The 17,517-nt window shown below is 40.1% G+C and overlaps 1 protein-coding gene across 1 annotated transcript in view; it reads left to right on the forward strand.

Annotated features, from left to right (window-relative positions):
* The window catches only part of SLC26A3 (solute carrier family 26 member 3), a 34,905-nt gene extending 21,479 nt beyond the window's left edge, over positions 1–13,426 (forward strand). The window contains exons 10-19 of the mRNA XM_066589312.1: positions 821–898; positions 988–1,083; positions 5,644–5,750; positions 6,017–6,086; positions 6,373–6,469; positions 6,558–6,649; positions 8,167–8,400; positions 11,739–11,793; positions 12,218–12,363; positions 13,331–13,426. Of these exons, the coding sequence (XP_066445409.1) occupies positions 821–898; positions 988–1,083; positions 5,644–5,750; positions 6,017–6,086; positions 6,373–6,469; positions 6,558–6,649; positions 8,167–8,400; positions 11,739–11,793; positions 12,218–12,363; positions 13,331–13,426 (1,071 nt within the window). The remainder of the gene's footprint in view (positions 1–820; positions 899–987; positions 1,084–5,643; positions 5,751–6,016; positions 6,087–6,372; positions 6,470–6,557; positions 6,650–8,166; positions 8,401–11,738; positions 11,794–12,217; positions 12,364–13,330) is intronic.
* The last annotated feature ends 4,091 nt before the right edge of the window (positions 13,427–17,517 follow it).

Below are 17,517 nucleotides of genomic sequence, written 5' to 3' on the forward strand. Positions count from 1 at the left end.
TTGCCGAACACTGCAGTGTTCGCGCGTAAGTGTCCGGGTGCCGCCGGGGGGCGGGGAGATGCGCGGCGGCGCGGGCGGCAGTAGCGGGGAACAGGGGGGAGCCCTCTCTCTCTCCCTCTCCCCCCCACTCCCCGCCGCACCCCCCCGCGCTGCCACGGCGGCCCCCGAACTTTTTCGCCCGAACACTGAAGTGTTCGCAAAGTTCGGTGTTCGGGCGAAAAAGGGGCGGAGCCGAACGTGTTCGCTCATCTCTAGTGCAGATGTTTAATATGCACCAGAATAGGTTATGGGGATTTAATATATGCAGAAAATACGCATGCACATGTGTATTTGCTGTGTACTGCTTATTTTACACGTGGACAAAATACATATGTAATACACATACGCCTGTGTGCGTGAGCCCTTATTCTTTGTAAATCTGAATGAAGTTTGACATTGTAATTCTTTTTCCAAGTCCTTATTGTATTGAAGAGTCCCTGATCTCCCTGCCTACTGTAAATGGGCATTAATAAGTTACAATCATTGTTCGTCATTTCTGAGATATGGAGCTAGGTCTCCTGGTCATCGAGTCATCCTACCGCACATAAACACACACAGACCATTCCCTGCTCTGTCCTTTTTCCTCCCCTCCTCTTTACTATATGTTTGCAAGTTCCCCTGAAGGTATCTACTTGGGTTAGTTCTGTATACAGTACAAGGGGAAGAGGGCACTAATACAATGTAGGAACACTATATGTACACGCCGGAAGGAAGCCATACAATAATAAGAATTATTAGTATTATTATTGAAAACATTGTGTGTCATTGTTTGTATCAACAGGTGGCAGGTCTTCTATCAGCTCTAATTGTCATGATAGTCACTCTGGCTATTGGATTCCTCCTTGAACCATTACAAAAGGTAATGACACAGTATAATTGCTTGACATAATATCATCTTATAAATGTATATTAAGTCAACTACTAAATTTCCCTTTATTTCCCTTGTAGTCTGTTCTGGGAGCCTTAGTCATCATCAATCTGAAGGGCATGCTGATGCAGTTCAATGAAATTCCTATTTTGTTCCGGAAAGATAAATATGATTGTGTAAGTAGTACATCTAAGACGTATATTGAAATATATGGGTTATTGAGAAGCAATCCTCAGAACATAATAGTGCAATGTCCAAGGAGTAGAGCCAATAATTAATGAAAGCTGATAGACTGAATTACCTCGAAGCTCTTTAAACAACTGCCAAAAAGAAAAGAAATGAGAGTTTTTCACAACGGCAAAACACAAGTTATTTGCATAGTATGATTGCTTGTCTAGGTCCAAAGTGTTCCAATAAGTATAGCAATAAAACGGCAGTCAATAGAGTTTCTAAGTCTGTAAATTACCTTTTCCAAGTAATTTAGATAACATAATCTAATAAATTTGCAGTCTCATAACCATACAAAGAGTTGAACTTGTTTTGAAGTATGTTGTTCAGACTGCAAGTGTGAAAAGCATACAACTATTACTTAGATTATAGCACCATGTAATAAAAATGTGCTTATATGTATGGGCAGTCAGTGAATCTGTTGACTAGATACAGTAACTTATTTTGAAATTTAGACAAGAGAATATCATTATGTTATGTAGCTCCAACATGTTCAGCGAGCCTTTACAATTGGGAAAGGCCCTTTCATATATGCGCTACAATTTCTCTTCTTTACAAACCATTAAAATACTGAACCCAAACCGCATCAGATGGAAACTATTGACTATAATGGAGTCTATCCAGCTTCTGAAATGCCAGCTGAAATTTTCTTGGATAGAATAGCACTTCATGCAGCAATGTTTCGGACGGAATTTGATGTCAGATCTGCGCAAGAGGCTTCAAATGGGCCTCTTGTACAGATGTGAATATTGCTTATGGCTTCATGTCCACGGGCGGATCAGATTCCGCATGTGGGAGCCAGCAGTGGAATCCGACCCTGCCTGAGGTCGAGGACACTGCTTACCCGTCCGTGTGTTCTGTGTGCCTGTCCGGGTCTTCTATTTTCTTCACTGTGAATGTGTGGAAGCGTCGGCCGGCGCACATGCACAGTGGAGTCTTTTTACTCTTAAAAAACCCTGCTTTCCTGTGGAATCTGTGGACCGTCCGCAATTGAATTGTGGACGGGCCGCAGATCGGACGGCTTCCATTGACTTCAGGAACCGCACTGAAATGAAGCATGGTGTGATTTTCCGGACCAAAAGGTCTGCAAAACAAATCTGCATGCTTTAATTCATGCACGTCCATGCTTCCCTATGGCCAACTTGATTTGCAAATCAGATCCGCCTGTGGACATTGGGCCTAACTCTTTAGTGATTAAGCCTGTCTTAATGACCAGGTAATTTTTCAGTTTTTTTCATCATCACTTTCCTAGAGCCATAATGTTTTAATTTTTCCATTGACATATGAGGGCTTGTTTTTGCGAGACACATATTTTTCAATGGCATCATTTTTGAGTAAGCATAATATATTGTATAGCTTTTATTTAAAAAAAGAGAAAAGGAAAATAACAAGGATAATAAGTTTTTTATGTTTTGCTATTTTTGTACACAAAAAAAACCCTTTTTTTAAAGGATTTGTTTTTGTATCGCTGTATTCCATGAGCCATAACATTTTTATATTTCCATCAATGGAACTCTATAAGGGCGTGCTTTTTGTAGGGTGAACCCTAGTCTTCAGTTGTCTAATTTTTGGGAACAGATAACATGTTAATAATTTTGTATTCCATTTTTTTCTAGAGGCCAGATTAACAAAATGTGCAATTCTGTTTTTTATTCTTATTTTTACCGGCATTCACAGTGCAGTATAAATATGTTAAATGAATTCTGTAGGTCAGTATGATTACATTGATACCAAATTAATGTTTTAATTTTAATACATTTTTCAACATCAACCCCTTAACGCTATAACAGGACAGGGTGTTACTTAACGCACCAGGACATAAACTTACGTCATGTGGGTGGTGCGGGCTCAGAACCTGAGCCGACACTATCCTGCAGTGGGAGCAAACTGTGACAGATAGCCAGCCTCCCACTTCAACACCAGAGATCGATGAGAACTTTAATCACCTCTGTTAACCCTCTACATGGTGTGATCTGGCTTGCCATTGCCAATGATCGCTATGTTAAGCAATGCATTATCATAACAATCATAGCTGCTATGGTTCAAGTTCCCTACCGGGTCACAAAAGAATGTAAAGAATATATAAAAATAGTATAAAAAAGTTAAAAAATAACAGTGACCAGTTTTTGCGCACTTTCCTCTATTTGTATAGAAAAATATAAAACATTTTAAAAATGCCACATATTTGGTATTATAGTAAAAAAAAAAACTGTAAACCCCCCACCCCCGCAAAAACACAAAGGCTCCCTGCTCTCAAAAACAAAATTATTAAAAGTTTCATAATGCTTTCTATGTACCCAAAAATGCTGCCAATAAAAAACTGTTTGCCATGCAAAAAACAAGCCCTTATATGGCCATGTCGATAGAAAACTAAAAAAGTTATGGCTTTTGAAAAGAGGAGATTAAAATTCCCCCAAATTCTTGCGTCTTTATGGCCAAAATAGGCCATGTCCTTAAGGGGTTAAAAAAAATACATTATTTTATTCATAGACCCCCTTACTTTTTTTGTCAATGGTGCTGTGTGAGGGTTTTTTTGTGAAATGAGTTATATTTTTAATGTTACCATTTGCTGATCTATATAACTTTGTGATCACTTTCTCTTCCATTTTTTCGCCATATTCAAGCCTCCAAGTGCCATAGCAACTTATCGGGACCCCGCAATCATATTGCGGGGGTCCGTTGGTTGACAGAGGGAGCCACCTCCTTCTGTCAGCCTTTTACATGCCGAGGTCGCACTGAGTGCAGCATGTAAAGGGTTAAACAATGCGGATCAGCGGTTTCTCCAATCCCCACTGTTTGAGCCAGTGTTAGGCTGTCCTCCCACAGCCAAACACATGCTCCCCTAGCATGGGGACCCGTGCCAGGCTTCTGATGCAGCACTGTAAAAAGGCACATGCATCAGAATAAAGCCCCTAAAATGCTACAATATAAATATGTATGGGCAGTCAATAAGGAGTTAAAGGCACAAGAAATCTAAAAAAATAGAGTTTTCAACTGAAATGAAATGTAAAAAGTGACACAATAGGTGCAAGAAGCTTATTTTATTCAGGGGATTCTGCAATCGACGTCCGTGCATTTACAGATACATATACATGTTGCTATGAGACAAGTTAACAAATAGTAAAAAGAAAGGAGGAATCTGTGGGCAGACAATGCAGGACAGAGCCTGGGGAGCAACACCGCCATCCAGACTGCTGTCTGCAACCTCTGCTTATTCTTCTGGGCTCTTACTTTACAAAATTAAGTGTTTTTTGTTTTTTTTAAGTGGTTTATACTACTTCCAAAATAAGTAGTATAAAACCAGCCAAGGCAAGGGAGCAGTATCCCATTCTGAAGGCTCTCAGAACATCTCTCACCACAACAGCAAAAGGGTGTTTCCAGGAGGTTGGGCTAATTTCTGATTTCATTGCCTGTTTGCATTCATTCTTCTGAGCAGACTACATGCTGTTCTTAAATGTACATCCACACGAAAAATCGCACACATACGCAATTGACTTCTGCGATCCTCTGCAGGTCATCCGCTGCAGATATGTGCTCACGAAATCCGACCTGTTTGTGTGAGCCCAGCCTAAGTCCATATGAACTTGTCACCGAGCCAGTACTGAGCCAATACAGATATAAAGTGCAGAAATATGCTACACTGATAGCTAGATGAGGACACAGCCAAGCAGAGATATTTGTGACTGTATCAGATTGTGTGTGGGGCATGGACTATGATTATGTGACATTGGCCTCCCAGAAGAAATGAATTTTCAAGGCAGACTTAAAAATGAGATTGATAGGAGAAAGTCTAATTGTGATAAGGCAGTTTCACATATTGATTGTTGTTGTTGCTGTTTAGTCGTTCACGACCTTCGGTGACCCTAAAGGCTCCCTCCCTCCATGTTTTTCGGTTTTGCACTGCTTCTTTCAGTTGTGTGATATCCATGCCATTATCAGCTCTGACAGTATCAGCCTTCGTGTCCTTTGGCGGCCAGGTCTTCTTTTGCCACTGATCTATCTAAAATTTTTCTAGCAGCTTTGCTCGCATTACATGGCCAAAATCCGTGAGTCTGAGACTAGGCATCTTGTCCTCCAGTGATATATCGGGTCTTATACAATTCAGGACTTCTCTGTTTGTTATCCTCGCCATCCAGGGAATACAAGAGTAACAAGCAGAGAAGTCCATACTGATTGTAGTACAACAAAAGTCCTACACATGAAAGTGAGAGGGTGTAATAAGGGAGCATGAGAGTTGGTTGAGCAAAGCATACACATTTTTTAAAGAAAACCCGTCATGGTATACAAGTAGACCAATACACTGTATTTTCCAGACTATTACGGTAGATGCACTTTTTTGCTAAAAATATGCAGTGATCTGCTGGTCATCTAGTCAAAATGTAGCCTATTCCTGCTGAGCAGTACAGTAGTGACATTTCTGAAAATGAATCAATATTATATTTGTCTAAACAAACACTTGACATCCAAATGACCTACATGGTTTATCATTGTTCATTTATTCATTGCAGTTAGTATGGGTGGTGAGCTTTCTTGGTGCGGTCTTACTAGGTCTTGACCTTGGACTGGCAGCAGGAGTAGGATTTGAGCTGCTGACAGTGATATTTCGTGCACAATTGTAAGTACCATAGTGTATTCACATGTAAGTAATGTGTACTTATCGCATAATACAGGAAGAAAGCAGTCAAGACGTAGGGCAACTCCAGGCGCTGCGGCATAGACTATTTTAGTGCAAGTGCAAACTTGGCCTAAATCTTCACAAGAATCAGAACAAGCAGATTATGAAAGGACACCTTTGGTGCCATTAGGCTATTAACTACTTTGAAATGTTCAATATTACTTTTAGCTCTTTTAAAGATTAAATTCTTTGTAATTTTTTTTCAGCCCAAAATGTTCACAGATGGCAAATATTGGAGGAACTGATATTTACAGGAACAGAAAAGATTATAGCAACGTAAGCCACAAACATATATAAAACAACGGAACTATTTTATGAATTTAACGCTACTGAATAAACAATTTAGGTTCACAACGTTCTGGTCTGTATTTTCCACCTGTATGATATTAGCTTTTCTGCCTGAGCCTAGTATTCGGGTCTTAGTCTTCTAGGCACTACCGGTTTTACAAATAGCCCACCAGTAATGTCAATATTTTACCCTTGGATTTTATATTTCTATTGTATCGAACACTTGAATATGTCAGCCTTGTGTTATAACTGCACCCTCGCTTCTTTTCTACAGATCTATGAGCAGCACGGAATCAAGATTTTCAGATGTCCGTCACCCATATTTTTTGCCAATATTGATTTTTTTAAAGATAAACTTGTGGCTGCTGTAAGTTCCGAAGTTCTATATACAATACAGAAGATTTCAATGACCTTATAATACAATATTGTAACATTGTGATATCTATCTATTACAGGCAGATTTTAACCCACTGAGAGTGTTACGAAAACGCAACAAGGCTCTAAGAAAAATAAAGAAGCTAATAAGTAAAGGGGAATTGCAGATCTCGCCAGTGAGTGCTGAGGAATATTGCCACATAAAAAACTCTCTATGTAGCACTTGAAAGGACCTTTCAGATGAGCGGAATATTTCCGCAATACGCACCTAAAGTTGCAGTCTAATCTGCTGCTGCAGATTTCTGCTCCATAACCTGCATGTATACAACGTTAGGCCTGTATTGTGGAAATATTCCACTTATGTGAACGTGCTCCAAAAAGTATTTTGTATAACTGATGGCAAGAAGGCATGTTTGATAAAATGCGCTCAGGGCACTGAAGACCTACAGCAAAGCATTATTAAGCACCTACCTTTGTGAACAGGAACTTCAACAGGAACAGTGAAGGGTCTCCCACAAATCGTTACAGCAAAGTGTAGGCAAAAAGTTCTCTAGGCTATGTTCGCATGGGACAGATGTGATGCAGATTTTCTGTGTGGACTCCCTGCAGGGAAAATCTGCAGCATTTACAGTAGCTGCAAAGTGGGTGAGATTTTCAAAGTTTCATCCACACGATGATAACATATTCTGCACAAAGCTTGTGCGGAAATTGACAAGCTGTACGGATTTTAAATCTACATCATGTCAATTATAGTACCAGATTTTTGGTGTGGATTCGTACCAAATGGATTTTGATGTGAAGTTTCCGCTGCAGATCTGCTGTGGAATGACCGCTATGGAAAATCAGTGGTTCCCATCTAAACCATGAAAAAAAAAGCCCCACAACTTTATTTCCAAAAACTACATATTGTGCAGAACTTTGAAGCAAGATACACAACCCCATGGCCATTATTTTATTGCTACACAATAGTGTGCTTTATACTACTTAAACCAGCACTCGGGAGTACATAGAATGGCAGATTGTGCACGGTGTCATGGGGCGATTGCCTATAACCTCTTCCACTGCAAGTGTTTGTCTCTAAAGATTTGACAGCTCTAGGCTTGCTTTTATCTACTCCTTAGGGCCTGTTCACATTGGCGTTGGCCCCAGTTAACCATTTCCATTTCACAGTTCTGTTTATAGAGCAGAGAAATGGAAAGAAGAATGGAATTAAACGTTTCTGTTTTATCTCCATTGTTTTTAATGAGTTTTAATTACAATGGTAGTATTTCCATTTGGTTCTGTACCATTTTATTTGTGTTTGAATGGAACATGAAGCATAGCTGACTGCGTTATTTGTTCCGTTTGAAAAACGGAAATGAAACGCAATAGAACCAAATAGAAATATTTCCGCTTTTAAAATCAATTGGGAAAAACGGAAATGTTTAATTCCATTTTTATTTCCATTTCTGCTCCACAAATGGAACAGGGAAATGGAAATGGTTCACTGGGGCTAACGCCAGTGTGAACAAGCCTTTAGAAGTGAGTGTAGCTCAGCTGACTCACCTACTTTGGCCATACATTGTACAGTATATTAGATATTTAAATATAGTTATGGAAGTACAAATATCATGAAATTATAAGGAATCCTGCAGTTTTATTAAACTCACCTTGTTTGTAGTTTAATAAATTGGATATCAACTTTGTATTGCAGAAAGGTATCATTTCAACATCAGCAAACCAGTATGAGTCTGAAGAAGAATTGGACAACAACAGCATTGAAGAGTTAGACCAGCCAATAAACATCTCTGATATGCCCTTTGTTATTGACTGGAATTCAGATCTAGCAAACAGATTAAAGGTTCCCAAAATCGATATGCATAGCTTAATCATTGACTTTGGAGCAGTGTCTTTTCTTGACATGTCGGGAATGAAGGGCTTAAAAGCGGTATGTACTACAAATAAGATGGTGATATGAGTTATTGAAGATATTCAGTGCTTTTCTTGCCTTGAGATGTATCATAGTATAGGTACTAAAATCTATCTGAAATGTGCATTACTGAAGGCACCACATAGCTGCTACAATGTACATGACGCAACAGAGCCATCCACACAGTAATAGTGCAATCTTTTGAGCCCCACACAGGACAGTGTCCCCTTTTGTGTCCTACTAATTAATAGTGTGATCACACAATAATAATTCCTACCTAGTGCACATAATAATGCCTCCTTTATGTCCCACATAACAATTATTTCCATTTGTGTTCCCCACAAGATAAATGTCCCCAAAAGCAATGCACCTCAAACTAATTGTACCCCCTCTGTGCCACCAAAGTAACTTTCCCCCACAATGTCACAATGTCCCCTCTGTGTAATTTCACCCCAAAAGTTGCAGTGCCTTTTGTGTACCCCGACAAAGTCACTGCGCTGCCTCTTTACCCTCACGATGCCACCGCAGAATACAGACGACCCCAGCCAGTGTTGGGTGCAGGACAAAGTTTAGCACTCAAGCAGCCACTGCTACCTAACACAGCGTGGCTTCCTGAATAGCCCAAGCATCATACATCCAAAGCATCAGTTTTGAGGGCAGATTCCTCTCTGTGCCAGGCAGAAAAATGTTGCATGCACTTTAGATGCCATAAAGTGCACCAAATTGACATGAGGTGTCCTGCACACACCACTAGCCAGATTTATGCAGCGTCTGAGGAGCGGGCCCACAGCCTAGGGGACAGCGGGGTAGAGTTTGGGCCTTGTCACAGGGCTCTACCAGTCCTAGTTATCTGTACTGTTCTGTTCCCAGTACAAACTCCTTTACACTCGCCAGCTCTCTACTGGTCGGCACTCACATTTGGCAGGCAGGCACTCCACACTGCTTGGCGGTTCCACTCTCTCTCTTTTCAGTGCTCAAGGATACCACTGGCATCACCTGGGTGAAGCAGGCCCAGGGAAGGCTGAGGTTACCTTTCAGCCTTTTCCATTCCGGCCCACACAGAATTGATGGTGTGTGTGTGGCTCACTAACAGTTCCACAAACGCTCCTTACTCTTGCAAGTCCAGAACAGAAGACCTTGCACAATACCTTGCAATCACATATAAGAAGCATGATCACGTGACAAACAAGATACATTTCTCAGACATCTCTCATACCAGACAGTTAACCCATTCAGTGCTGTAGCTATGCAATACACGTCATGTTCACTCAACATAAAAGACACTGACAGCACATACCCTGTTTCTCTGAAAATGAGACAGTGTCTTATATTCATTTTTGCTCCAAAAGATTTCACTTTTTTACATGTATATCTGCCTGGACACTATTTACATTTACTTTTTTATTAACTGTAACTAAGGCTTAATTTTGGAGTATGGCTAATAGTTCAAGAATCCTCAAAAATCATGCTAGGGCTTATTTTCAGGGAAACGGCTAGGCATGAGACAACTGCATTCATACATTACGGAGGGGCCCCGTTTACTCCGGGCCACTACAGGTACACAAGTACATGAGGGGGCTGCTTAAGGGGGCGATTGATCAACACAAAAGATCTTTCTCCAGTCTATGGAGACAAGCTGCTTGCACCAGTAGAGACCCAAACTATTCAGTTCCAATAACCTTTTTTAAACATTTCCCAATCCAGTTTTGGTGCTATCTTGTATTGGTTAAGGGTACATTTAAATGGGCAGGGGCAATATTAGTCTGAGGAACTCAGAGCGATATAGTACTTGTAAAACTTGCAATTTTTATATGAGTGTAATATATTTTATGAGAAAACCACATTGCACTCACATTATTGCACTTGCAATCTTCATGAAAAAAAACATTATTCCCTATGGGAGCACAACGCATCGCGCTGGCATGAAACTTGCATGTACATCTTTACTTCTGCTCCCTTAGGCTAATTTCTCACGGGTGATGCGATATTGGGTCATGAAACTCAGCTCAATATCGCATTTGGGAATGTGTGATTTCCCTACAGATGCAAGGCGTTTTTGTGTCAAAACTGCCTTGCATCACTTCAGGGAAGTAGCGATTCTCCGCCGCGGCTAATGATTGTTGTTTTCTTTTTTTTTTTCCAAACATCTTTTTTATTTTAAACTTTTGCAAATATTTTCCAAGATTGTTGTTTTCAATGACAAACCTCACATCACACTTGCATGCATATTGAACGCCGTGCGATGCTTTGCCAGCCTCATTGAAAACAATTCTGGAAGAACGCCCAAAGATAGGACATGCCACAATTTTTTCCCATGATGCAATGCAGGAAAAAAAAAATCACTCATGCATATGACCCCATTCAGAAGAATGTGATTCATATTCGTGCAAGATTTGTGCACCTCGCCACATACAGATCTCATGCATTTTTCTCAGCCGTGTGAAAATAGCCTTAGGGAGGCATGCATGATTCAGTGGTGGGCATGTAGGCTTTGTTTGCTCTATTTTACATCATTATCTGCTGCCTATATGTTTTTTTATGCCGATACCAAGCTTGTATCGTTCTTTATTTTTTTTTCGGACTACGTTCACCGTGTGGGACAAATAACGCACTATTTTGATAGATTGGACTTTTACGGACGCGGCGATACCAAATATGTATTTTTCTTTTAGGATTTAGATTTTTTTATTATAGATATGGCAAAAGGAGGGTGATTCAAACTTTTTTTTAAAACTGTGAAAAAGTTGCGAAAAAGAAAAAACTATTACAATTTGGTATGGGCATAATCGTACCGGCCTGTAGAATTATTTTAATATAGGTCCCGCTTGTCTTCTGCATCCATCGCTTGGAGTGCTAAGCTGTATACCAGCTGAGCACTCTGAGAAGAGAACAGCTGGCTGCAGAAGACAAGCGGCCCCGCTTGTCTTCTGCTTTCCCCGCTTGGAGGGCTCAGCTGTATAAACAGCTGTGTGCTCCGTGAACACAGCAGAAGTATACAGAAGACAGCGCTCAAGCTGTCTTCTGTATACCCCGCTCGGAGCACAAAGTGATCAAAAACTGTCAAACTGCCGTTTGAGCAATCACCTTGCCCTGTAAATGCACACGATTGTTGCTCAAAAGACGTCTTTTGAGCAAATTTTGAGCGAGAATCGTTGTGTGCATTAGTTATACCCATTTAGATATCAATCTAAATTTTACAACACTTTAGATATTTAAGCCATCTTTGCAGAAACAATGCAAGGAGACAAGCAAGCATAGAATTCTTAGACTGTTCTTTTTACTGCAGGATAACAAAGAATTCCAAAATGCTTTTAAGAATTGTATGTAAAAAAAAAACCCTTTGTTTTTTTCTTTAGATTTTCAAAGATTTTATTAAGATTGATGTGGATGTGTATATCGCTGGAATAGACGGTAATTTTAATACTTAATATATAATTAATGCTAAAAAGGTACAGGGAAACTGTGGGGTATATTTAGAGACTAGTAAAAGAAGTTCTCTCCAAAATGAAGAGCATGGGCCAAATTAAGATTTCCTGGCTCCCTGCCACACCAGTACCTGTAAGTATGTAGCTGATCGTACTATGCAATGCTATGGTCTATGGACAAAATCTTTGGTGCTTTATGCTAAACCATATATAGGGTAATTCTCCCCTACAAGCAATACTTCGATGAGACAATAGCTCTGTAATAAGTCATCCAATAGTGCATGCAACGATTTATTTCTGTTTTGGGGAAGTATCGCTGTGGAAGGCTTTAAGATATTTCACATAAATATAATCATACTTGATAAATGCTCTATACAATATATTTTTTATTTTGGATTTTCCATTTTCAGATAATCTTTTGGAAAAACTTGAAAAATGTGGATTTTTTGATGATGATATTACAACATCAATAATTTTCCTCACCATCCATGATGCAGTCTTAAGTATACTAGAAAAGAAGAATCTGGATACCTTTGTTAAATTAAAAGAGGATAAGGTAAGCGGTTGCAGAACAGCTTTTATTACAAACCTATGTGGTATGTTCCAGGGCATAGCATACATGTAAGGAAGTACATCTACTTGTTTATTCAACTAGCATGCATTCAAAAATGGAACCTGCCTGGAAAAGGTGCTTTACTGCTAACAGCAACCACAGATTACCAGATTATGCAGTTTAGAAAATGAACATTCAATTCTGATGACCTGCTATTTGCAACCTCTTTTTTCATAAAAAAAGGAGCCTCCTTTTTATCGCAGACCAGGAACTTGCGATTTTCGTGCAAGGCTTTTTTTTAACATTAGCAATTCCAATTGACTCTCGCGTGATAAAACGGGGGGCAGGAAAAGGTGGTTTCTATTTTAGAGGGGCCTTGTGTGGTGCAGAGTGTTAAGGCAGTGTGAGAATGTTAAGGTTGTGAGCTCAATCCCCGCCTGGTTCAGGTAGCCAGCTTAAAATGCTGAGGTCGGTAAAATGGGTACCCAGCTTGCTGGGGGGTAATAAGTTACCTGAAAGTGCTGCAGGAATAAGTTGGTGCTATACAAGCAACAAGTCCCCCTCCCCCCTAGAGGTATTGTCATCACAGGTCAGGCTTTTGAAACACCTGTTATGACTGGGAGAAGTTTTAGACAATACAGGGAAAATAATGGTACTCGTTGACCCTCTGCTCCTCCGTCATAGAGACTGCTTCTGTGTAGGGGGACCGCCCTCTATGACAGCCATATGCCCCAATGGAGCTCATGGATATGGGTTGTCTTAGTGAGACAACGTTTTGCTATGCATATGCTATAATCACAGTCAGCAGAACTGGAGACCTATGTCAAGGTCTTATAAGTTTTAAACATTATAAAACAGAGGGAGAAAATACAAGCAGACGATATTAAACATATAGGAGGTTTCTCTCCAAGGTTTTACCCAATGATAACTTTTAATCAAATGACCATTTGTATACAATTTATACTGATAGGTGCAAACATTTATCTTTCTGAAGTTGGTTACAACTCGAAAAGCTATTATCAATGAGGTGGTTTTTGCACAGAATCACACATCTACTGTTCGTTAATTCATCCTCGTACACAGTGGGCATTGGATGTGACTCACGGTAATTTATTAAGGCAGCTAGGAAGTCTGATGTGAAGACAAGACAACCTAGAACAAATCAGCTATCTCTGCTATGAAATACTACTGCACATTACCAGTTATAGGTCCTAAAAGTGCACAGACTATGGGTCACATGAGTCTTTAAAGCACAATCAATGTTGTTAGCCCAGTTCTATTTTCAAAAACGTTTTCTACAGTCCATTCTAATGCAGCAAGCAATGCGCCAGTAGTCCATGTCACATGACTTGTAAATTATTTTATATTGATTAGGAGGAAATGAAAGAAACAAAGTTTGACGCAATAGAAAGCTCCCACAGACCAATAATCATGAATAATGAATATAGTGTGAGTATATTTCTACTACTGTTCATGTATTGATGCATTTACATTCTTTGGTCATCCCCTCTCACAAGAAACTGCATTAAGCAAATGAAAGTACAGTACTCTTTAAGGCTCTATTCACCACACATTTGGGGCAGGTGAGGTATATAATATATATATATATATTTTTTAATTCTATAAAAGTATGCAACAGCGTGCAAATAGTGCCACACATTTTCACAGAGGTTTTCTTGCAGCACTGACTAGCATGGTAGACCATAGTTTTTAGCACTGTCAAGAAACTGTCCAGAAAATATTAAACATATTGAAAGAGGACACTGAATGGGTCACATGATACATTTCAATACAGTTTTTTAGTTGACCAAACATTGATTTGAATAGAGTGAATAGCGCCTAACCACCACCAATCATCAATTTGATATGTTTTAGAATACATGAAAACCAGATTTGGATTGGTGGCTATTGGTTGTGTCGGTGTGTAGACCTTCTTCTTCATATTACATGGAAAACTGTGACTATATACTACACATTTGAAGTTCTTAATGTACTTTTTTCCAGACCAACACTGCGGTACGGCTGTGATCACATGAAGCCACAAAGCACATTACATTCGATGGGTTCTTGAAGAGCTCTCCACTTGAATGATTAACGGATGTAATAAATATGTGAAACAGAAATCTTCAAAAGACTGCAGGCGCTGCCGCAACTCTGCTTATTTATGGAACATTTTATAAAAATATATTCATCTCCTCATATATATTTTATCTGTCATCCCACACCTCCTTCCTTTCCAACCTGAGCCAGCCCTTTAGGACCGTTTTCCTGCTTCATGAAAAGAAAAACTGGGCTAAAGTGGACTAACACAAGGAACCACTGATAGAGGAGCAGCAGCTTAGGAATGTAACTTAAGGCCTCGTTCACATAAGCGAATTAATTTTAGACACGCTAAATCCTCGCACCTCACAAAGATAGGACATGTGAGTGCAAGGTCGCATCTAAGCTCCATGGTGCGAGAAAAGTTGGGACCTGACCGATCTTTGGTGCATGTCTCCATAGACACCTATGGGAGCTAGGTAACACGCACCTCGGATCATGTGAAAGGGGTAATTCATATAACTGGGATTCACTACTTCACACGATCTTTAGTGCAGTATAGGTGCGATCTCACACGCCTATACTGCGTGCCCACAGCGCTTGTGCGCACGAGCCCCAATAGTGAGGATTTAAAAGCCCTTGAAGATTATTTGTTTGACTTGTTGGATCAATGTTTCTATTACCCATGTAATAAAAACTGACTAACAGCCAGCTCATAACTGTATATATCTTGTGCATACTTCCTATCCCAAGAAAACATATCAGTTACAGATTATTGAGATATTGCAATTACTGACATTGTTTGCATTCATGTTTTTAAAGAAATAACCACACATACAATGTATATATTTAATGTGTAGAATTATATATTCTATATATAATATGTATAGCACTTGGCTAAACATGAAATTGTATATAAAGAGTAAATGTATTATATTAATGCATCCAGACGGTGATGATAATGTAAGCAATTAACATGCAATTCTGTAAATAAATATGATCAGGAAAAAACTAACTCATTAGAATACCGCCTTGAAAAGTGTGCTGATGATGTATAACATGTACTGAAAATAAACTATAGTACAGTGGTGATTTGTATTGTTGTACATCAAGACCAGCTTGTGCCAGTAGAGGTGCGAGTTATTTCCCATGGGCTCATGCACACGGCTGTATAGCTATATAACCAGTTGCCATACAAAATCTGGGCATTGCTAGACTCGATATATATGAAGATATTCTCACCTGGAAGCAATGCTCCAAATGTACAGCAATCGATGGTGCATGACAATACTTTCTGTCAAATTGGTGCAGAATCCAAGAAGAACCTCTGTGTGCCTAGGTATCGAATCGAAGGCAGAAGAAATACAATACAGACCTCACTAATAGAGATGAGCGAGCATGCTCGGAAATGGCAGTTACTCGGGTGAGAGCAACGCTATTTTCGAGTAACTGCCTGCCCGTCTGAGAAAATTGAGGGGGGGGATAGATCCCCCCCCACCCCCCACCCCCTCGCACATCTCTACTCACTAACAAACCCTTTTTCGCAGCTGTGTTCCTGCGATTTTTATGAGTTATCAATGAGTTTTCTCACGGCAACATTGCTGCTGCTCGCCATTTTCTCACGTGACTTTTAAGCATGATTTTGCTGTGATTTTTTCGGGTGAATGAGGACTTTCTAAAGTTAAATGCACATTGCATGAAAACTGTGATTTTGTGCGTTGCGATTGACAAAAAACAAAGCTCCACTAGGGGGAAAGAAAAAAATTGTAAATCGTAGATCGCTGTAATATAGAGCATATCCCGATTTTTTTTTCCCCCGCGTAAGATAGCATCAGAGAAAACATCGCTAATGTGATGGAACCCATTGGAAAGCATGGACTTCATATGCATGCTTTTGTTTTCGCTATCGCATTGCAGCAACATTGCGCGACTTTGTGAACTCAAATACTGACAGAGTTGGCTAATCAAGGACTCATGTGACAGTTGGTATGAAGATTGTAGAGCATTCAGAGATGGTAGCAATAGCTTAAAAGGGTTATTACCAACTTAGCAAGTTCTCCCCTATCTCCAGGGAGTCAAACTGTTGGGACACCCATCGATCCCAAGATTTTACCCCCAGCACGTACCCAATGTGGGCAGGAGAGGCCGCACATATGTGCCTCCACTCCATTTACTTCAGTGGGAGCTATGGAGATAGGCAAATTCAAGGGTCAGAGAGGTTGTACTGCTGCCGATCAGCAAATTATTCCCCATCTACAGGACAGGAAAAAACATGCTGAGCGGGGAACAATCTTTTAAATTCTACAAATCTGTATTTTATACTCAGTAAATTGACAATTCTTCTCTCAAGGCAGGTAGGTACATGTCAGAGATTTGTTTTTATATGGCTGTAAAAATACATCCATTTCAGCCTATTATCCTGCAATACGGATCCAGCAGGCGGCATTAAAAAAACAAAACACACACATGGAGGTAGAAGCTAAATTTTCCTCATTTTAGGGAAAACATTCCTTGCGGTCTCCAAACCGGGCAATCAAAATAAATTCCTGCATCAACAGCACAGCTCCAGTCATTTAGTAATCACAACTTGTAACATTGTCACAAAAGTTTAAGAAATTCATCCAGGCGCCTCTTAGGCCCATTGTCCACAAAAAAAAATGAAATCGCAGAATCCGCGTAGGGGGCACCCGCTCGGACGATCTGCAATTCAATAGGAAGACATGGGTGCCCACAGCTGAATTTAAGCATTCAGATTTGATTTGTGGACCTTTCAGTTCAGAAAACAAAATCGCACCATGCTCCATTTCCCTGCGGTTCCCGAGCAGACAGATTCCATTGGAGTCAACAGAAGTTGTCCAATTTGCGGACACCATGGGAAAGCAGGAGATCAAAAAAATATATATACTGTACCTGCACGCATCCACAGTAAAAAAAAAAAAAAAAAATGTCCTCAGCTGCGGGCAGGGTCGGATCCCACTGTGGGCAGAATCCAACCCGCCCGCAGTGGGCATGAAGCCTTAATGAATTCACAGTGACAACTTCCTCAGGCAGAGAGTTCCGCAAATAGCCTACATGTGGCTCATAACTGGGACCAAAATGACTCAATTATAGGGCATG

Source organism: Eleutherodactylus coqui, chromosome 2, assembly GCF_035609145.1.
Source record: "Eleutherodactylus coqui strain aEleCoq1 chromosome 2, aEleCoq1.hap1, whole genome shotgun sequence".
NCBI lineage: Eukaryota > Metazoa > Chordata > Amphibia > Anura > Eleutherodactylidae > Eleutherodactylus > Eleutherodactylus coqui.